Below are 22,904 nucleotides of genomic sequence, written 5' to 3'. Positions count from 1 at the left end.
GCTCAAAGAAATATTCCAAAATATTGTGAAAAGTTATTACAGAAAAGTAGAGGCTGTGGAAGTATTTATTCTAAGAAAAGGGTGAAATGACAGATTTGCTTCATAATGATGCCCATTGTGTAGGATTGGGGTATTCAACAAACCCATATACCGGTAGATATAATGAGTGTGTCAACAAACGTTTGGCCATATAGTGTAGGAAAGTGCATGTAGGCTCCTAAAGGTGCCTGCATTTCACTTGATTTTAGTGGTTTTATGCAGTGACAGGTTAATTTTCAATAACCTATTTGTTTGATGGGAATGTACCTTAGGCTAATCACAAATGTGCCTATAAGGACTACACATAACCTGCTTAGCCCGCCACATCTGGACCCTGTATCTTGTTTGGAATAGATAGGATAATTCCCTAGTTTGATAGAAGGAACATTGAATGTATATATTATCGCTGCCTTTACTACTATGAAGTAGGATTTGTGTCACTGACAGCTGAAGGGATATCATTTGTCTCATTTACTATTAAACATGAATCCAAAGGATTGGCACTCTCTTTCTCTCTCCCTCCATGCATTTGTCCATCTATTAAAAAAGAAAAAAAAACACAATGAAAGCAGCTCTCAAGAATTTAAAAAGGATTATTAGCGCAATTGTGTGAAATTCTAATTGACCCTGCAGTAATGGAAGGTGTCGTTACATCCCTCCCCAGCCTCACTGCCCCCTCTCTGCCGACAGGTAGAGAATCCTCTGGATTTTTTAAAAGGACATTTAAATTGAAAAGAGACTTGAGTGCAAGAGCATAATTACACCAATAAAATCCTTTAACTTGTCAACTTGAAAATCTAAATGGCGATCAATCATTTCTCCGAAAGAAATAATCCTTAAAGTCTCCTGATTGACAGCTCATACTTTCATATGTAAAAAAAAAATGTTAAAAAAGAATGAGTAAAAAAAAAACATCTTCTGTAAAGTGGCCACAAATCCATTTACGGAATACAATACTTCATAAAGGTGAGTAAAAAGCCAATAATTACTTGTGTGAATACGCAGCCATCAAGTAGTGGAAAACTTGGGCATTTTTTTTTTTTTAGGACGGGTTTGAAACGCGTAGTGTGGAGTCACATACAAATGAGCAGCGCTTTAATTTGCTGTAGACTTAACAATGGGGAATAAGATATCTAGCCTGAGGTTTCCGTAAATGAGAAAGTCTGTGAATTTTATTTCTGGGGATGTCAGACATCAATAGAAGTTATCAGCTTCTGGACAGTTTTGACAGGTAGAAATCGATGGAGTTTAATACGGGTGATCAATGTTGCAGCAACTACATAGTAGAGGTGGCTGGAAGGATTTCTGACACTGAAGATAAAACCCAGAGGAGGAGCCTGCATTAGACTGGCTTGTAGTAAATGATGGCCTGATACAGACTCCATCTCTCCTTGGCATTAAAATGTAGACAGTCTATAATGTGCCAATAGATATGGAATGGTCACACTATAACCAAACTGGCCAAGAAGGTGGTGGATAACTTTCTGCTTTAAATTATAGCCTTTTTTTAGTTACAGCTAAACTCCAGTCTAACAGCTAAATACACAAATAAAATACACGTGGGGGCTGTTTTATCTGACAAATGATTTCTATTATTGCTCATTCACCAGCTCTGCCACACAGTATAGCCAGAAGATTGACACCACCTACATGTAAAGCTTAACTCCAGACACAAACACATTCTTTTTAGGTATATTACTCAAAAGCTACTAAAAGTAAGAACCAATTTTGTGTACATCCATGTTTTTGCAAACGTAGACCCAGGGCTGTAGGTTGGCAGGGATAACAAAAATCACCCTGCACAAGGAGAGAGCAGCAGTGACTGACCTTATAGAAGGCTACAGCAAACTGGAAGTTTTATACACTCGTCTGGAAAAAGTACACAAAGTAGAACAAGATTCAAAAAAGAACACTCCTTGCTGACTTTACCCAAATAAAAGTTTGCCTTTTTATCTAATTTCAGCATCTGAATGGTCAAAGAAGGATAAATGTCAGACTGATGAGAACATGCCTTTTTCACTCTACTATCTCCTTACTATCTCTGGATGCGGAGCACAATTGATCCTGCACCTTCCACTCCCAGATTTTCCCCTATTTTTCCTGGTAACCATTGCCTCATGTATAGAAAGACACGAGAAATCCACATTTTTCAAGTTGTCACAAGAAAAGGACATGAGTGGAAACATTCCAGTAAGGACACTTGTTCAAGTGACAGCTCTCAAAGGGGGATTTCTCTTATTCACAAGTTATCATAATATTGAATGGTGTATCACAATACAGTTTCTATCTATACCCAGTGTTTCAAACCAGTTGCACAGTAAATTGAGGTAAATTGGCTTGACTGGGATCGAGCACAAACCTGTCTGCAGTCTCGAACAGAACCCCAGAGCAGTACCTATTATACTAGACTTTTGTGATAATGCCCCATTAAGTGGCAGGCCTATAATTGACATGGCTCAAAGAACCATTGACTGGTCCTAAGAACTGTTAGCTTTCAAAGCAAATAAGGAGCCTTGTGCCACACAGATAAGAACAGACAGGTTCCCTTTCAGACCACACAGAAATACTTGCAGTAAAACTATCCAATTGTCTCAAAGAAGCAAAAAAGCAATATGTTTATCTTTACTGAAACATTAATAGTTAAATAATACTTGAGGCAACATTATCTGTTTCTCCTGTCATTTTTTTATCTACTCCAAAATACAAATTGTATTTTTCCCCATCGATTGTTGCAAAAGCCACTTTGGGGATTCAGAGAAAACAATCGGAGCCATTAATTCCTTTGAAAACTATAGAAACGATAAAAAAAAAAATCTAAACCCATCAGTCGATGATTATGTTGCCGTTTGGTAACTGGAAAATGATGGGAAGAAAAAAAAACATTTTTACTCTAAGACAATTGCAGCGTGATAAAAGTGGGCTACCTCATTCTATATCGAGGAGGAAAGTTCTGTAGCTAAGTTTCAAAATTTTCATGAAGTATACACTAGCGGATGAGTGAGCTGAGTACTCACTCGGCAGGGAGCCTTTGGAGAGATCAGTGAAAACCATTTGGGACCATCTATTTCATAAATCTCCACGGCATGAAAATATGAGCATAGGGAGTATATGTCTGCTAATGTACTGAGCTCTGCTGGAAGCAGAATAATTCTATCGATCCGTGGAAGAAATAGCCCTTATTCTATCTACCTGTCTTTTATCCATATACTTTATTTTACTGTAATATTTTACTTTGTATCAACAAAAATTTATATGCTGTCTATCATGTATATATCGATTTATTTGTAATTTATGAACTATTTGCTAACCTTTTGCTGACTAATTGCTAGCTGCCCCACAGATAATCTATCTATCTATCTATCTATCTATCTATCTATCTATCTATGGAAGCTCCTCTTGTGTAGGCTCATGCCTCCTCCGGTCATACTTCCTCCAGTAATTGTTCATCTCCATTCTTTCAGGGAGTTGTGACAACGCTGCTTATCAGGGACAGGAGTGGAGATGCATGGAGTGTGTGTGATAAACAGGTGTATGTGGCTCGTACCCCGGCGAGCTCTCTGACACTACTTTTATCATCTCGTTTGTGCTCTGAATGAGCTGAGAGCAGCAATTGCCAGAAAACAGGCGGGCGATAAAGAGCATTGATTTAACACATCTTGTTTTCAATCATGCTCCGATTTTCGGAACTGGCGTTTTCTCCTGTTCTCTGCCTCGTTGCTTTTATCTGACGAGCTCAACCCTTCTTGCTTGGAATGAAAAGGTCGCCCAATAAGACATGGTTTGCTGAAACCAGAACGCGCGGCGGGGAAAGTATTTTAGATAAACACTGTCAGCCAGAGAGGGGGTGAATTGCAGCTGTACAATTACTGAGCTACAATACATATTACTCTGTTCTGAGTGGGTAACAAGCTTGTGATGGTTTACTAGCTCCCAGCAAGGCGCACAGTCACTGAAAGATTATCTACAGAATAAATGTATTTCTGGACAGCACTTCCACTTCTAGAACATGATAGCTTCCCACTGCAGAGGCATAACTTGGAGATGCAAGGCGCTGTTGCAAAATTTTTTTGTCTAGGCAAATAGCTAAATGCACAACTCATTTACATAAATGTGATCTGTCTGGCCTGTCAACAGATTTAAAATTCTCTTTAGTCAGTCCTGTAATTTAGGCCCTGGGCTTCCATTGTACAGTTTGGTTCAGAACACACCACCTACTGCTGATTGGATAGTGAGTGAGCAGTAACAGTTTTATAAGTCCTCCTTGATTTCACTCCCTGTAGGTATGTTTGGCCAGCAAGGTGACACATAATTCTGAGAATAATTAAAAAAACAACTAAGAAAACATTTTTTCTTGTTAAGAATTTAGCTTCCTACGTCACCTTGCTGCTTAGATGCGTACAGATCCTTGGTGTTTGCTGCTGGAGGTGATCATAATTGTATCAAACAAAATCCTGGTGTTCATACAGGTGTCCCACAACGTTGTTCATTGAGCCACGTGGCTGACTACTAATCAACCCACTTCTAATAACTTCTATTGTTTACTAAATGTGCTAAGGATGCAGTGGGGCACCTCCAGCTCCCCCCCCCCCCTACATAATAAAGAATGGGTAACCTGCATGCACATTGATCATTTGTTCCAAATCACCTCAAACGATCATGAAAGATCATTTCAAGCAACATTAACTAACTGAGAAGAAGGAAAAAAGACAATAGATAGTTTTTCTCTCAAGCAGGGTCACAGTTCTATAGAGAATACTGAAACAATATGTAGATCCTTTCTACTTTTTTCTGCTATTGCTCTATAATGTGCAATGGGAAATATATTTCAATCCCCAAGTTCTAGCTAATTCATATAACTCTGGTTACTAAACTTCTGCATATCATAACTTTTTTTTCTTAAGTATAGATAGGCCAGTAGCACCCACAAAGTTTACAATGGTTATAGAATATTGCAGAAAAGAACACAACTTATGTTGCTTTTTATTTCACCTTTTAACAGATCACAGAGCCCTTTGGCGGCCTGTTACTATTGATCCCCCCTTCTTCCCCCACCATTAGGTCTGATGTGAACTCTGTGTCGTGCTGTCCCCCCTTCTTCCAAGTTAGGTGAAATATAGCATTGGTCCTGGAGCCTGAGTAGCACAAGGAAACATCTTCCCCTGTTTCCTGATTGTATTAACATTGATTTCTGATTCCTGGATCTCGTCTCCCCCCTGTACCAATGCACAGAGCAGACACTTAAAAGCTACATAATCAGGAGTAATGCTTCCGAGGTATAAAGTGGGAAGCTGACACAATATATTGGGCCTTTGAAAGTGTCTGCGTGATAGTGAAAATGCACAGCGGCTCGGCCTGGCCAGACACGTAATGGAGGGTATAATTCCTTGTCTCTACACCTTGCTTAACCCCTCTGCTCTGGCACCAGGCTGGATAAATGGGGAAGTCTGGGTGTCTGCCTATGCAGGCCTAGTTTAGTAATGGCCCTCAATTAGGATCTTGCTAATCAGGTCCCATTTTTTCTGACAAGACGCTATTAAACCATCATCCTCAGGTTTGTTTTAGAAAAAACATGAGTTGCCAGTGCTTTTTGATCCACCTCTGATGAACAGTAAACCCAAATCCTTGCTACTTTCTCAGGTGATTAGGAGTTCCTGATTCTTCCTGAGTAATAGGTTGAATTTAGGTCAGTATAATAAACAGTAGTGGCTAATGATAAATTTGGCTTGTAGAGAGAATGCATGAAAAGAAAAAAAACATTTGGACCTCTTTAAAACATTGCATACAGTTTTGTCATGGCTTTGTGTGCTGACAGTGACAGTTAGCAGTATATCTGCAGCTATAGGCTTCCTGGCTATCACAGTGAGACATTGGCTGTAACACATATTAAAAGAGGGTCCAGTATGTTTCCCTGGTAAGTTAGTCTTTCATACTGGTGCAAAATTGCCCATATGAGATTTTCTTTTATATTCTACTAGGGCATTGTGGAAAGTTAACAGAAAGAAAAGAAGTGGTTGTCTTGGGCTGCAAAATTAGTTATTTAGGTAGATAAATACCAAACAATAATTGGTTACTTTTAGACTCCTCTTAGCAAATAGGGACCCCAACATGGACTTTGTTTGAAATTGTCTTATTTCTATTTAAATAAAAATTTCAAATGTGAAAAAAGTAATCTGAGTTCATACTGTTTCAGTAATGCTGAAGACCCAGGGGGCAAAGAGCAGTTTTACTATATAATGGTGCTCAGAATAAGAACAGATTGCAGCCATTTTCATCCGTGGTCTTGGAGCCCATGTCCCTATATCTCCTGACAATGCCGCAGACAGATGTACATGCTGTGACACAGACAACTCTCCAGGCAGTTAGCTGTTTTATCCCTGCCATTTAGCAGAAAGCAGAAGTGAGAAGTGGTAAAACCTTTAATAAACTCGGGACAGCCACATTCTGCAAGAAAAGGGGGCAGCTGGGAGCCGACAGACAGGGACCAAACGCCAGATTGTAACCGTTTTATTGCTTTCTCTCCTCATAAATTTCACATTTTGGAAGTTAAGTGTAGATTGAGGTTTGTGGCTTGTTTAGAAAAGGAACCAAATTTGGTTTTTAAGGTTTCAACCTGCAACAAGAAGCAGCAGCTGTGCTCTTCACAAGTGCTTGAGGCCGGTTCTGATTTGCAGGTGATATACCCTCCCATATAACAGAAATGGACTTCTAAATGCCTGGATAGGAATTGGCTATGAATTTTCAGCCAGAGACTTCAGACTTGCAAAAGGCCAACAGAAGCAGAAAACCATACTGTCCGAGGAACTCCAAGATAGATACGTTATTCTGACCATCATTTTATGGGGGCTTTTTCTCTATGGGCACCAATGAAAAAATCCTTTTTTCCACTGACCTCTGATTAATAAATTTAGTAGAGGTTTAGATGAATGGAAAAGAAAGCCCTCTGGGCTTCTTAGATGCCTGTCAGTTAACAAGTGACAAGGCCTTCACTAAAGATGACTATACTTTACATTAGTGAGCAATAGGTGAATGTATCATGTATACACATGTTCAGTTTAAGGTATTAGCCCTTACATCAGTTTTATATATATACATCAGTTTTATATATGTTCAGTTTAAGGTATTAGCCCTTACATCAGTTTTATATATATATAGCCAGCACTTATATCAGTTCTAATGGCAGTAATCGCCACTGGTAAAACCCTGGTTCTAAATCTTTGCCACTGTGCAAAATAGGATTATTTTGGTTTAAGATGCACATTATCATATTTTGGTTAAGTTTTGCTGATGAGGAAACCATAAGCTATGACTATCTGGCAGGAGAATTAAGCTTCTGTGTCAGAGTTTCTGCCATAATGCTTTTTTCTTCATTGTGTTGTAATATAGGTTGTTTAAGTGTTTGGAACACAAGCAGCAAGTCCTTCACTGTGTGAATCAGGGGGTTCACTTTTAGATAAAAGTGAGAAACTCTTTAAACTAAATAGTATTTTATTGACACCAGACTTCAGAAAGTGACCTTTCTGACAAGGCCCTCATAGCGTGATGGACACATGTTCCACAGGGCCTCATCCTCAGGGAAATTGCCCTTCACATGCCACTGGCATAATTGCCCTCATGTCAAGGCAGGAGGGATGAAAAAAAGAACCTTCCTGTCACAGCAGAAAGGTGACAGTGAGTTTGGCCATAGCTGTCTTAGATCTGTTTCCCATTTCTTGGTCAGAGTCAGAGATCTTTTCTCCATCCCCCCTCCCTTCTCACCCCCTTCTGAGCGCTGCGGTGTCCATGTAACGAGACCATGGAGCCAGGGAGCTAATGAGAAGACGAGTGTGTGCTTCTTCCCTCTGGATCAATACACACAGCAGCACGCTCAGACATCCCTCCCCACCTTCAGTGCTTCATTTTTCTTCTTCCTACAGATGACTCGTGTTATTATTTTGCCAGGGTCGATATCCTACAACCTTTTTTTTATTATTTTATCTGCTGCTCTATAAATTTTCTGATTACTTTAAAGGTGGTGGTGGTGGGGGGATTCAAGTTAAGGCTCTAATTCATGTGGACTAAAAACTGTTCCTGTAATAACACAAAATGGAGGACAAGAGGACTTAAAGGGGAACTAAATTGGGTTCTGGAGAGTGTTGTGGGAAATTTTTAACATTTACAAGTATATAAACTGACTATTTAAATAATTTTGTCACTATTTATTCCTTTATTTTACAAAAATTTATTACAGGGTGTTTCCATGACAGTGTAACTACTTCTATCTAACTGAAAACCATAAAAGTCTGTATGAGCTTAACAAAAGGAAGGGGGTTATGTCATATGTAAGGTTGTGTTTGTGCATTGTCAATACATCTGAATTGCAGGGGATATCATTACCTGTGCTACTTACATTATATTCGTAAATATAAGGTTGGTAAAACGGAGAATACAGTGTTAAGCGTGTCAACTACTTGTTGCAAATGTACCGTTTTTGGGGCAGTAGGTGGCATGCTTGATGTTGTTCATCTATTATTTTAACTAAATAATGTATTGCATATTCATTGTTTAAAAGGAAATAAAAAAGTTCAGAAAACTCATGCCCTTTGAAATAAATAGTACAGGGAAATAGAAGTACATAATTTGTACATATATAAATGACAAATAACAGTTTCAGACAAGCAAATGCTTGGCTCAAAGTGCATGTAAACCCCAAAACAAAAATGTAATATATATTGCAACTTAGCAATGCTGAATTGTGGTGCATGAATTAGTTTTTTTCTGGGTTTCTTTCCCTTCTATTTACTGTACTAGGATGACAAAGCATACACATCCCAAATGTGTCTTCATCTCTTCATCTCCATCATTTATGGGGTGGAGGGGTAAGTATTTTAAGAAGGAAGATAACTTTTAGTTCACTGTATTTCTGCCAATATAACCAGGTATTTTATGTATTTGCTGAAAACGCTTTTAGTCTAAACAAAGCTAATGCAGTCACCACATCCAAGGATCGCTTGACTGCAGTACAATATTTGTATTCTTAGGTTTAGATTGCTTTAAATACAAGAAACTACAATAACGGCGACAGTTATTTGGTTGTTGAGGCAATAGCCGCCATTGCTGTCTCTCATAATTGAGCTACACTGTAGTAATTGATTAGGAGCAGGGCAGAGTGGCAGGGACAGTAAAGTGACTTAGTCCTACAATTTGTTCCCGGTAGTGTCTGCATTTTCTCCTGACTCCTCTCTCTTTCTTGTTTAGATGATGAATGAAGTTTCTGCATTGGGCAGTTATTGGCTTTGCTCTGGTCAATATGTTTGTGTTGGCCTCAGTTCCTCTGTGATTGATCTCTGTTTCCTGGCTGATCAGTTATTAAGAGGGAACAGCCAGGGGCAGACTGTGGCATTCCACGGAACAAGTGCTTTGCTAACTAGTCTTTCTGCAGACTACACACACAGCTCCACCTCACTGGTGGAACCATGTCTCAATAATGGACGTAAAGGACCTATGACTGGGACAAATTTTTATGTGACTTGCCTCCTAATGAAGAACAACATTGCTGTTCTTAGAGTCATGATCCTAAAAACAGATGGGCTAACAGACCTTTACAAGCACCTACTTTTTCCCTTGACTTTTAAACATCTCTGCTTAGTCAAAGCCACCCAAGAAGTTTTGGGTGGCAGCTATCAAACTTTCCTTTTCCACTACTACCATGAGAAGACACTCCAAAACTATATGGGTACATCTTCTTCTGAGATTTGGGATCCTCAGCAATCCCAGGAACACCCATGATGGCACTGTCACCTAAGCATTGTGGGTAGAAGCTGGAGTGTAAGACAAATATAGTTTTAATTTTCTTCCCTAAGAATGGGCTTTTCTTTGGGTTTTACATTGTTTTTTCAAAGTGATGGGGTCTATCTAAAAATCAGACCTTATATTGTTGGTGAAGCCATAGAATAATAATTGTATTTTTATGTTCCCAAGTGTCTTAAGCCCAGAAACACTACCAGTATCAATTTGTTTCCCAATCTACTATTATGTGGTGGGTTTGGGTGGAGTTCATTTCTGCAAAACTTGTCTCTTAACTGGAATGAATGTTCAGTAAATATTGATGTTTATTAACGTTTATGTGTCCTGTTACAAGCTTTCGTCAGCACACTAAAGTTTTACAGATTGCTTCCCAGAAGGTGGGCAGGCTTCTATGTAGAATATAGACAGGACTGAAGATGAAAGGAATGGCATTACTGGTAATGGCTGCTTTGTTGTTTTAAGAAAGTTTCATAGCAAATCACAAATGAAAATGCCCATCAATACTTACAGCATTTTACCTTGGTTTTTCCCTTAAATCTGTACTTCAGGCTGATTCTTAAAAACACCAATTAATTCAATGTGTTTTTTAGCCCAGAGTTCAGCTTTGAATACATGAGCAATCAAGAGCAAAGAAACAAAAACAAGGCCTACCTGTGTAAATGAATCTTCCAGGTGTTCCTTTACAGAATTGCTTGGATTTGTATGATAATGTGACCTCCACCACGCCTGGGATGTGTCTGGGAGGGGTCTGTACTCTGATGGCGTGCGGCGTAATTAACTAAAGAAACAAAAGAGACGGCAATTAGCCAATGAAGGCATGGCTGTGTGTTTCCAATCCTCGGTAATGTCTCTCTGTCACAGCTTTATAAACAAAGGCACAAAAGATGTAATTAACTTGTCAGTGTTTCTATGAAGCACGTGGAGCGCAATGACAATATACTTCACACACACAAAAGTTAGGCGTACAACATGCTATGATCGCTCATAATGGCGCTCTGACAGCAATTCAATACTAAGTGTGGTCATTGTGTGCAGGACGTAAGTATTATGCAGTAGTTCTTTGCTGGGATTAATTGGTTAAACAGAGCAGAGCAATTAAAGTCGGGGCATGAATTTGATTACCAAGGCTGACATGCCAAACTGCAGGACTCAGTTACCCACTTAGTGTATTCACAGGGGACAATAAATGCATTGACAGATAATATGGAGCTTGAGGTTCATACCAGTCACCCAAGAAAGATCCTTACAAGTTATTAGTGTACCTGTCCTCATTTCACAGGCATATGAATACCCATTATTACTTGTATTTACCTAGGTAAATGCTATTTCATGCAGCCATGTAAAAAATTGACTATTGAAGGAACTTCCACTGATAATAAATTGTGAATAGGACAACACATTGTGAATGTTTCATGGAACACACTACATATTTAACATACATTATGAAGCCTGCTCTGTAATCAGATCAATCCAAAAAGCTTTTGTTTCACAATTTTTTTGTTTTCTTATCAAATCTCCATAGGAGGGAGTACACTGCAATAGGGTCAATTTAAAGGCATCAGTTTGAGTAAGTCTGAAATTATTCAGCAGAGTAAATTAAAACGTTCCCAGTTATTCTGGGCAATATGGTGGCAGATTGCATATTACAAGATTTCATGGAAGGGCACACTTTATGGTCCCTTTTAGAGATAACTAGCTAAGCAAATGTACTGCCCATTCTGATATCAGGTCAACAAGCCATCAGCCACCAAACTGTACAGATTTCTATTCACCCAACACATACGTATTCAATATACAAAGGTGAGTAATCCACCTATTCCAAAGGAAATCTCTACCTTTCTGAAGTTTGGATGAAAAACTACGACCTGTGTATCTTCCACAGTGCTTATAGAATAGTTTGTCATCTACACACGAGATACAAAAATAAAATCTATAGTAATGTGCTGTAAATTCCACCAATTAAAAACCAGCTTTCAGTGACAAGATTATATTGTGAAAAGCTTTTGAATATTTTTTGCAAATTATTACTGTTTTCACATGCCCACTGAATTTTCTTATTAATATACCCTTGTGGGAACAAGAATTGGAAATGGCAATTTGGTTCTCAAAGAGCTTCTGAAGCATCTGTTGGCTATACACTCACAGTGAATGTTAATGTATTCCTACTGTATATAAAAAACTGCTGAAATTCTCTGGAGGCCTGGGTTGTGCTACAAATCTATTCTAAAACCAATGACAGCAACAACCTATTTTAGGAGGCCCTGGATATATTGGTTGACCTCAATGTTTCTTCAGTGCACAGGTCCTCGCAGTATTTAATCAAGGTAACAATGACAACAAACTTTGTCTATATTTATAGCCCAGAAGGAGATGAATGTGTCTTAAATTCTAAACCCTTTTGGAAACAAGAAGTTTTTCTGTAATAGGGTTATGTAGGTAAATTTGAAAAAGGAACTGTAAAATGCTAATAGTTAAAACTTAGACAGCTTTGTGTATCTCACTGGTGAATTAGAGGTCTGTCTTTTTATTACTATCCAGAAATTGAAGCATAGTTTAAATGGAAGGGCAGGGCACTTTTTAAGTTATAGTGATCTTTTGTGGACAGATGTTACATTCATTTCCTGATTTGGAGCCAGAAAATGCCAAAAGAATGACTACTGCCATGGTAGTGCACCTGTAAATCATTTTACTTACATTGGAATTTGTACCACATTGGGACATTGAGCAATGGACAGGAGTCTTGAAAGTTGATTGTCTATGCACGGCAAAAGTACAAGTACACCTTAATGCCTCCTTTTCCAGGAGCATATATCTTTTTCGTGTACCCTGTTACTCAACATAGCTAACAGGAGCATAAAAAAAGCAATGTAAGATCCATGTTGCTTTAGGCAGAACCTAAACAGGACAAGGTCTCACCCCTGTCCACAATACCAGCACTGGGCCCATCACCAAACAACACCACTGTCACATGAGAGGAAATGTAGAATACTGCAGCTTTCCAGTCATTGTAAAAAGTGGCTTCATGGAACAGGAAGTGATTATAAATCTTCCCAATTGGACACAAACAGAAATAAAAACCCAACAGATGTTTAACTTTTCCCTACTGTATATAAAACATAAAAGAAAAATGTTGGCAATACATACACTTTAAGTCACTTCCCAAGGAGAAATAAAATAGCACTATTGTTTGCCTTTTTAGATAAAAGATGGGACTATCAGTTAACAAGTGACAGAATTTACCAGCATTAGAGATTCACTATGAGATCAGCCAAGAGATGGATCTCAAGTTTCATGGCAAAGAACAAACTGATATTGAAGATTGCAGACACACGTGAAAAATGATAGGTAGGGGGTCGGCTACAACTAGAAAACCCAAATGTATCAATTAGCCAACATCTCCAGCTCTGCTAGCCCCCAAAACGTCAGGATTTCACTGCGTTGAATCTTATTAGCTGCGTCTTTGTTGTAATAAATGTAACAGAGCCACGACCCCAACACGTGTAATGTGTCAGCTAACAATTGTGCGCGGCACTGCTCTCAAATCCCAGGAATTGTTAGGAGTTTCCTTGTTAGCAGGCTTTTTTATGCTCTAAAGCTCTCTCTAATATAAGATGTATGCACTTTGCCTCCTGGTTACATCAGAACTGCTCTTTCGCTGTCTTCACACATCTCGCACAGAGCCAACCATTGTCCTGCCGGGTGGAGATTTCTGAGCGGAATTCTGACAAAGATTTCACACTGCCTCTGAATACAAAGGAAGCCTCTCACTATGTCAGGATTGGAAGGATGATTAACTGCAACATTCTAAAATACACTCTTCTCTCAATGCTTCTGTAGTTAGTGTTTTTTCTTAAAAAGGAGCTGTCACTTTGTCTTTTTTTGGGAAAAGGGACAGGTCCTCTTGTCAGGGCCCCTTCTTCAACACTGATAATTACTTTTGCTATGCTCTTCCACCATTTTTTTTAGTTCCTGGAGACCTAAGTCTAAGTTCTGTATCTGTATGAGTTGGAGTCTATGCATTTATGATCTTTTACCCTCCACCATGTGTTTGTGGCCTGACCATTGGTCATATACATCTCAAAGTAAGAAAAGATAACCACATGCATTCCTATTATTGGAACTGGTATTTCAAAAGAATGTAGCAGACAGGTGAGTGAAGGGTGACAGTGGGGTAGGTATTAGTGTTGGTAGAAGGGGTATCCTAACAAAAGAAACATTATTTTGTCCTGATGCTCTGCTAAGTAAAAAACGAACGTTTATTGAAACAACAGGTCTTTAGTACCCTGCAAACTCCTCACTGTTATATTCAAAATCTTACACATCTTAGATTAAAGTTCTCATTAATTGACACGACTATTCAGCATCACATTTATCATTCTAAAGAATCATTTAGTAGACACTCACCTCACTCCATACCAGCATGGTTCCAAAAATGACTTGTAGACCATCAAAGAAATTGTCTCCTATGATTATGACTGTGGCCCCTCCAGTAGTCCATCCTTCACTTGGGCTAATCGCTTTGATACAAGGTGTAGCTGTTTTGTAAGAGAGCAGAGAAGAAAGAATAGATGATGTGTTATTAGAACAACCCACAGAACACAAAGCTTTATATATATATATATATATATATATATATATATATATAAAAACATGATTTATATAGGAATTCTTCACAACACAGCCTTCATTGCTGCCAGAAAGTTACACAACACTGCAATGGGCCTACAAATACCAGATAATAGGGGCCAACATATAGCAAATGCTCCAAATAATAAAACCTCGGTAGTGCTTTTGCTCACCATTGGTTTATTTGTAGAGAAGTCATGCACACGTATAAAAGCATCATCATAGGAGCTACGTGCTTATCTGTAAGGTCAAGGTTCCATGCCCTGTCTTGATTTTTTATCTATGCCCTGTCTATAACCTATAGTAAGCAATACCTACATTGCAGTTGAAAAGGTAAAAACTCTTGATTTTTGTGTGTTTTTATTCGCATTTTTTCAAATTTAGTGAAAGGGACCCCTTCATCAGACCAAAAAGGACTTAAGTCCATTGTTTAAGGTTTACTACCTTTACAACCATGATTGAATAACAATGTAACCTACTAGAAACTAATGATGTTTAATCGGGACATACCAAAGCACATTGTTGAAGTAATAAAACATTCTCTGTAAGTAGCCACTTCAATGTGTTTTTTTTGTTAAAACATCAGGAAAAGACATCCTCCACCTCCTCCTCAATGTGCGACAATAACATGATTACAGCCACAATTTAACATAATCGTCCTGAATAGCTGATAGCGTACTGGAGAGTTAAAATGGAAATTATCAAGTGGCTCCTCTTTGTTAAAATAATGATCACTTCACAAATAAAAGCTTTTATCCCAAATATGCCGCACAGCAGTGAAATGCAAATTTTTGCCGACAATGGCGTGTTCCGTTTATTAAATATTGGCGTGCCCTGCCTGTTTAAGGACCCCTCTGGTGTGACGGCTTATGAGAGCCATGTAAATGTCATTTTTGTCTCTGGTGCAGCTGATTCGGAATGTTAGCGTTTGTATGAGACAACATCAAAGGGCATGAGCCCGGGGATTTGCTGGGAAAATACCGACAAGTGCTAAATATCTAACAGATGAAGTGGTTTACATTTCATTTATAGCGGGTGAACTTTGTCTAGGGACGCGTAATATTTACTGGAGATCAGCAGCCATGCAGCCAGTGCCTGGGTAAAGGAGGGCAATTAAGGGAGGCCAACACTTGGGTGTCTTTGTTGCTAAGATTAAAAAACAGTGGGTGTCCTAAAGGTGCACTCCAATTGAAGATGTAACCTCTCAAAATAAACTACTCACATATGGCCTTTCTTAGTCTAACACCCCAGTGAAAAATTTTCTGATACTTAAAAATAGCTATTAATTGTGCCAAAAATATATGCTACATTGTTGCCAGTTACATTGTTTCTAGCTAAAATGTGGCCTACAAAGCACCTCTTCTTATAATATGGAGAATTGAGGATTTGAAAATATCATGTAGTCCTATCCTTGAGTGACAACAATGCTCCATAAATACAAGTGAATTAGCATTGTCACCTTTGAACAGGAAGCATGGCAAGATCAGAGGGTAAAAATATAAAGCAAAAATAATGAAATAAAGACTGATATGCTACAATATATTACATTTTTTGTTTTAGGATGCAATACATTTTAAGCTTTAATTGCAATGATCAGACAAAAAAAAGCCCAAATTGCTATTTTTCCCCAAATGGGTCACAGTAACAGGACCCTCTTTACTGACTAAAGTGGGTAGACCATCAAAACCCGAGAATATGAAGTCCTCTGACAAACTGTACTAAGCTTTTTTCATCAGTATTAGATTTAGTCCAACTGGCTAATCAAAGTTACAATATTTCAGCAGGTAAAACAATTTACGTATATGTTTTCACTTTCGGATTGGGATGTTTGGCTGGAGTTTGGCTTTAAACCCTTTATATGAAAATAAAATTCTTGAAAAAAATACCCAAAACTACAAATCTAGCAGACTTCTTTTATGAGTCCTACGCATTTTTACAGTTACACAGTCAGGATAAGATCATAAAACCACCTTCACAAAACACATAGAAAGTCAGCTGTATTGCCTCTAAAGTTTATGTTTTCCAAGTGTGCCGGCTTAGGGAAATATTAAAATATTGCAAACAAACTCCAAGTAGGTAAACATCATTATCAGAATCACAACATTTCAAATGCAGAGAGGGGTGCTGCAATATTGATGAGTGAGTTCAAAGTTACTACAATCTCCTCAGATCTACTTTATAGGTTTAAAGATGAAGTCCGCTAAGCAGCGTTTCCATCCACACTGCCCACATAACACAAATCCAACGCAATTTCAGAGAAACAACAAGCCTTTCAATGGAAACATTTACATTTTAGAGGGGTTTGAATTATTTTACCAGTTGGGTACATGTGCAATGCTTAGCAGTACTACCTTTCTTAAAGTTTGAAGGGTCTCCAATATCTGACACTTCTGGGTGCACCAGATGCCTGTGTTTCCTCATGGCACACTATGGTTCTACCTGCAGGACAGAACGTCACTAATGTTTTCCTTGGGAACAAATTTCTGTGATAAAGACCGGTCATTGCTGCTTTGTTTCCTTGTGTGGGATGACTGGTCTTGTATCCTGTCTATTTTTGCAGGCAGCTTTTAGTGAGAGGACCTGCTAGGCGCTTCTTACAGCTTTACTCTTGTATAGTCTAGGTACAGTTTGTTTTTTGGTGTTTGCTAAACACAAAAGGGGGTGGGGAGGTGGGAGGGTGGTATTCTTTGTGCCTAAAAGGGAATATATTCAAATGACCATTTGTGTTCATGGAGTCCAGCTGTAAGCACCGATTTACAGGAGTGGGCCGTGCTCAACCACTCACTACTGCCCCCCATTTATTTCCTTTGGGTTGCTGCAGGTGGCACCCTACATGTAGCATTCCAACTGCAAGCATAGATTCAAGATGCAAAGAAGCAGTAACCACAACACAAAATTATTACCTATCCAAATTAACCCTTAGTCTTTATTAGAGTAGTTACTGGTGATAATTCACTTTGCAAAGAATACCCAATCACATGCATTGAGGTCTAAAAAAACAAATTAATTTTTGCTCGCATATTATTGGATAGTTGAAGTCATCAGAGAATTATTTTACTCATGTTATCTGTCCAGTCCCATCCCTAAACATGCATTTTATTGTTATATGTAGGTCTAGATAATGTAACATTTTCATTACTGGGTTGTTGGTGCTATAAAGAACAAAATAAATGAAGTCAGTATTTAAAGCACGCCAACCACGCACACACCTGCTCATCTAAACAGAGCAGCAGTAACATCTGTCTCTCAGGGCACGGTGGCATCTGATTAGTACCAAGAGAAGCATTCTAAACTCAGCGGAAGATTTAAAACTGTTTAAACGGCTAGAGGCTAATTTTAGACAAGAGAAACCCTGCTTCCTTTATAAATCTTGTTTGCTTCTTGATTGGCCGGCCACTGCTGAGCAAGGCAGCAATTCCCTGCACAGGGTTTTTTTTAGTCAGCTTTAAATGTATAATGGTAGTTACCAAATTCTCCTTGACTTTTGGATTAGGTGAACCCCAGAGGTGGCCATCCTAATTGGCCTTGTTCACACTAACAGCACGTTACTAGTGTATGAAAATAGGTGTAATATAAATGAATGGTGACCTTCATTTGCTCAGCAACATTATGTTTTTATGAACCTTGCATTTACCTGCAGTGTACAAGTATGTTCATTTGTGTTCACAGTATTATTTTGTTATTTTTCCCTCTACCTGGGTAAAAAAAATACTTTAGTTTTAATTACATACCTTATTTTAGACACAGTAAAATTATCACTGCTTTTTGGTGATTTTTCTATTCAATGCAAGCTGATCATGGCTGGTGGAAAGGGCTGAAAATTTTACAGCACCATGCCACTATGGAAGCAGTAAGCTGGCTCTTGGTAGGAGTTATGCAAATATAGAATTGCCTTATTGGATGGTTGTCAGTTTAGAGAAATTTAAATGCAGACAACTTTACGTAACACTCACATGTGAAGCTGACCCTCCATTATCAAAGGAGATGGGCCAGGTCTGCACTATTGTGAACCGGTAGCTTTACCTTCCATGGGCAAAGTCCAGATTCATTTGAGCTCCCTCCCAAGTTTGGGCCAGAGCCTTCACACCTCTGGTGTTGTGATTCTTAGAATGCTCTGTTCTGAGTTTTGGCTTGCAGAAGTTTAGATGTGCTTTGCAAAAAGGAAACTTTGTTTAAAAAAATATTGTTTAATAAAATAGATATAATGTATGCCTAGATCCAGCACAGGGTTGTATGATGCCCCTTTCTTCCTGCGTGGTGGGCAGTAACACACTTACACAGAAGCGCACAACGCTCATGTAAATATGCAGTTAATAACACATCCCACCCTCCCTCAGTCACCTCATCTTCTCGTGTCTTGGGAACCAGCAAAACAAGACTATAAACATAACCGTGTAAGTGATTCATGCTGAATATAAAACTCCACAGGAGGTGATTCTAGTTAGTCAGTTTTGCATAATACCCATGCACTCACTGTTGCAAGGTGATCATTGCCATTGAGACCGTCCTTACCATATCAACCTCCATTATTTACATTTACATGTCTCAATCTTTAGATGGATTGTAGCTCAGATATGGTTGGATAGATGATGCTGAGGATCTCGGACCTATAGGAATACGGAGAGTGCGGATAGTGTGAAAATCTACTTGCTTAGACAGGTAATTCATATGTTGGGCTGTGGCATTTCCAGTACCGATTTTTAGACAGTATGGATTACATGACCTTTCATTGGTGTCTAAGTATTCTCTTTGGGATGATAGGTTTGGGAGTTAGTTTAGAGTTAAAGAGGCACTAAGGGTTGTGGGGCTTTGAGTGCTCTTCCATAAAGTGCCGTTATTAAAAATATACTTGCACATTATGGCACACTTCTCCATTTCTGAGAGGTCTCAGCCTCTGGATGAAGCTTCACCCTCACAGTTCCCATCCTCCTTCTAGGTCCCAAGATTCACCTCTTCAGTCCCTGGGTTGATATGGATGATGTAACTTTATGATGGGGATAGGCTGGGATGTACACTACACAGCATATGAGCCATACATAAAAGATACAAATTTGCTAGAAGCATGGAGCAAAACATGTTTTTGGCTCAAGACACTGCGTGACTTCTTCCAAAAAAACTGCTATAGATTTTTAATTGCAGGATTTACTCTTGCTAATCTGCAAGTAGAACTATGTGCTGTAGTGTTTATAATTTTTATTAGGTTCCCCTGCAAAGTCTCGCACTATATGCGAGATTTTGCAGAGGAACCTGTTGACCCTTCTCATGGGAACCTGTTGACCCTACCAGTAAAGTCCAGCCAAGTTGGGGAGGTTTTTTTGCTTTATCACATCAGAACTGAATTTGTTTTTAAATTTAACTATCATAAAGAAGATTTTAGCTGTAGTTTAAGTTTAGAATTATGTTCAGGTTAGGGTAAGAGTTAAGTTTAGTTGTACAGTTGTTAGTTGTTATGTTAAGGTTTAGATTTTAGGGGTCAAGGTAAAGTCTGGTTGTTAAAGGCACTTTGTGCAACAACATAATTCTCTGCACTGTGCTCTACCTGCCCCTCTGCCTTGTCAGAAGCACAGAGTCACAATGACAATGGAAATGAGAGTCAAACTTTGCTTGTCTGAGCAGCCTTAGATGGAATGGCAACATAAGGGTTTGGGTGGCTGCCACAGCTATGTGCTGGCATCTACATATGAACCCAGGGTCCCAGTGCTAGGAGGCAGCAGCACCATGCAACCCCATGTTTAATGACAAAACAGAAGGAAATTCTGAACCATATTTATTTGAAAGCTTTTTTATGTTGTTTGGACTTACTAGACAAATAACTGTTGGGTAAAGTGTTCTGCTTCACTATTTGTAGGTTTCATACGTTTTTCCCTCCCTAAATCCTTGTTTCGGCTTGGAGATGGCGTCAGTTGATGGGAGAGTCAGCAGCTGGCAGACATAACAGTGTGTGAATAATTTGCAGCATGCAGCTATAGACAGCCGACATTGACTGTCCAATGTATAAATAGAGACTCAGAAGTGAACAGCCCTCCTGGAAAGTGCTGGTGTTAATCTTGGCCTCTGCCTTGTCTTTCACAGGCATTGATCCTGAGCTCCGGATTATCCAGATGGTCACATAAGATTCCTTGTGATAGGATTAACCCACTCTTCAATCCATGTGCTGCTCTTGTCGTACACCCCAGGCATCCTCTGCGAAGATATGGCTGCAATATTAATCATAGACTTCATCGGGTGTATGTTGTCAGTTCAAAAATGGTTTGCTTGTTTTGATTATGGATCTAAAAGCTGCTACAAATATTTTCCAGGTATATCTATCGTTATCAATTTCAGTAATGTACTAGAGCAGTGATATAGTGTATTTTCAAATCAAAGGTTTTCATTTGAGGAGAATTCCTCTTATTATTGTAGACCATGGTATTTAATAAATATTAAAAAAGGGAACTCTGACCAGCAAAGTTTTTTTTTTTGGCTACAGTAAGGAATCATGAGAACCAGTGTCACATTTTTACCCACTGGATGATATCATTTCACTTCCTAACCCAGAGACTCAATAGAGACAGAAGCAAATCTCACTAAAGTGCATCAATGTATCAGGCATGAAACACTTCTGGGAGAACAGTCTTTATTTGTCCATTTGTTAATTAACACGTTTTGACTCTTATATCACTACAGGGCAAAGCACTAACGAATGGGTCAGAGGATGGAACTATGATTGTAGGGGCATGCATTCTTTAAATGGTAACTCTTATCATAGACTGTTCACAGCTTCAAAAATACATATTTTTAACGTATATACATCCTATTTTTTTTTTAATTTGCATATGGCAAGGAAAGGTCTGAACCTTTGTCTGATTTTTATTGCTGTCTATGTCCTATTGGGAAAATGGACTCCCACAGTAATGTACATTTTATCACATAAAGATGAATTATTTTACCTGGTAGGAGTTTGTAAATGTTGAGCCTTTTTCGGTAACCACACTTTTTGTTCCATTGCAGTTAAACAATACTGCTTGTTTTTTTCCCTGCCCTTTGCCTGGCCTTGACAATGGATGTATGACAGCACATTGATAATGTCGTCCGCTCCTGTAGGTATGTCCAAACTGCTGACTAACAACCCTATACAAAAAAGTAGCACTCTGATTGGCCCAGAATGCTGTCCTTCCCTCTCCCAGTGTGAGCGCTGATGAAATTAAAAGCATTTATGCCAGCAATGGATATCATAATGATCTATTACTTGACTGAATGGTGTTTTTTAGCCTAACCCAAATTCAGCCTAAAACTGAATCCCACAATTACAAATCAGTTTAACACATATATTACACTTCCCTGAAAATACTGATGTATATACAATCTTTTTGCACTGCTCGGCATGTGTTCGCAAAGGGTGTGTGACAAAGACACAAATAAACACATGCAGCTGATGAGGAACTGCCTCATTCTAGTCTTTGGGTGGATACGGGATTCAATTCCAGCTTATACACAGACCCCAAGAGACACCAGGCAGGAATCCAAAAAACTGTTTTTCTCTATTCTGGTTTTCCATTATCCTATGTTTCCAGTGGCATGACCCAGTTGGCCTATTTAAAGAAAACTCCACTGCAAAGCACTTAAATTTGCCCATTGTGGTGGTCAGGGTCAGAGTGTACACTGGTTTGTCTTTTCTATTAACATTTTTAAAGAAGAACTCCATCAGTGCCTATAAATAATAATAATAAATTAAAAAATTAAAAAAACATTCTGAAGTATTAAGGAAATAGGAACTCTGTGTAAAAACTATTTTTTTGTGTCTGCATTCCTTTAACAAGCCATGAGATGTAGCTAAATTCAACATGCAGCATGTCAGTGTGGATTGTTCTGCATCTCTGCATGTCACTGCAGGCAGAAGTCATACAGAAAAAGATGAAATCTGGTATCCATTGTTTCCCTGTCTTTGTGATATCCTGCCTCTATCTCTAGATGGCGCTGTGCAGATAGCAAATTTATGATCTATAGCAATTCCTAATCTTCCTTGAGCATAATTTACATAATGAAAATAAAGTTCCCTCTAGGCCAGGGGTGTCAAGCTCTATCCTGTGGGCCAAATTTGGCCCTCAAGGTCCTTTTTTTTTGGCCCCCCCAAAGAATTCTGAAAATGAACTACATCTGTCCCTCCCGCCCGCGTTACCACCTGGTAAATAATTTCGGCCCTCTGTGTATTTGAGATTGACACCCCTGCTCTAAGCCTTCTATATTTATTACAAAGATTTTAACCATTTTCTTTGCAGATGTGTTCTTTTTGATCCTGAAATATTGATGTAAGCCTTGGCAGCACTTTCTAACACTGACTACTAAGTGTAAGGGACTCTTTCACTAATATCACATATCGGTCAATTGCCTGATTTGTGAGGGTGCTAAGGAATGTAAAATTATTGCCAACCCTCTCATTGACATTATAGGCTTAAGAGCTGTGTGCTTCAAGACCA

General features: G+C 38.8%; 1 protein-coding gene across 2 annotated transcripts in view; it reads right to left on the bottom strand.

Annotated features, from left to right (window-relative positions):
* EBF1 (EBF transcription factor 1) overlaps window positions 1-22,904 on the bottom strand; it is a 229,086-nt gene that overhangs the window by 27,267 nt on the left and 178,915 nt on the right. For both annotated transcript variants that reach the window (XM_072400433.1, XM_072400434.1), the window contains exons 9-10: window positions 14,227-14,357; window positions 10,474-10,600 (exon numbers count right to left, since the gene is read on the bottom strand). In XM_072400433.1, the coding sequence (XP_072256534.1) occupies window positions 10,474-10,600; window positions 14,227-14,357 (258 nt within the window). The remainder of the gene's footprint in view (window positions 1-10,473; window positions 10,601-14,226; window positions 14,358-22,904) is intronic.

Source organism: Pyxicephalus adspersus, chromosome 2, assembly GCF_032062135.1.
Source record: "Pyxicephalus adspersus chromosome 2, UCB_Pads_2.0, whole genome shotgun sequence".
NCBI lineage: Eukaryota > Metazoa > Chordata > Amphibia > Anura > Pyxicephalidae > Pyxicephalus > Pyxicephalus adspersus.
This window is presented reverse-complemented; position numbering and strand designations above follow the sequence as displayed.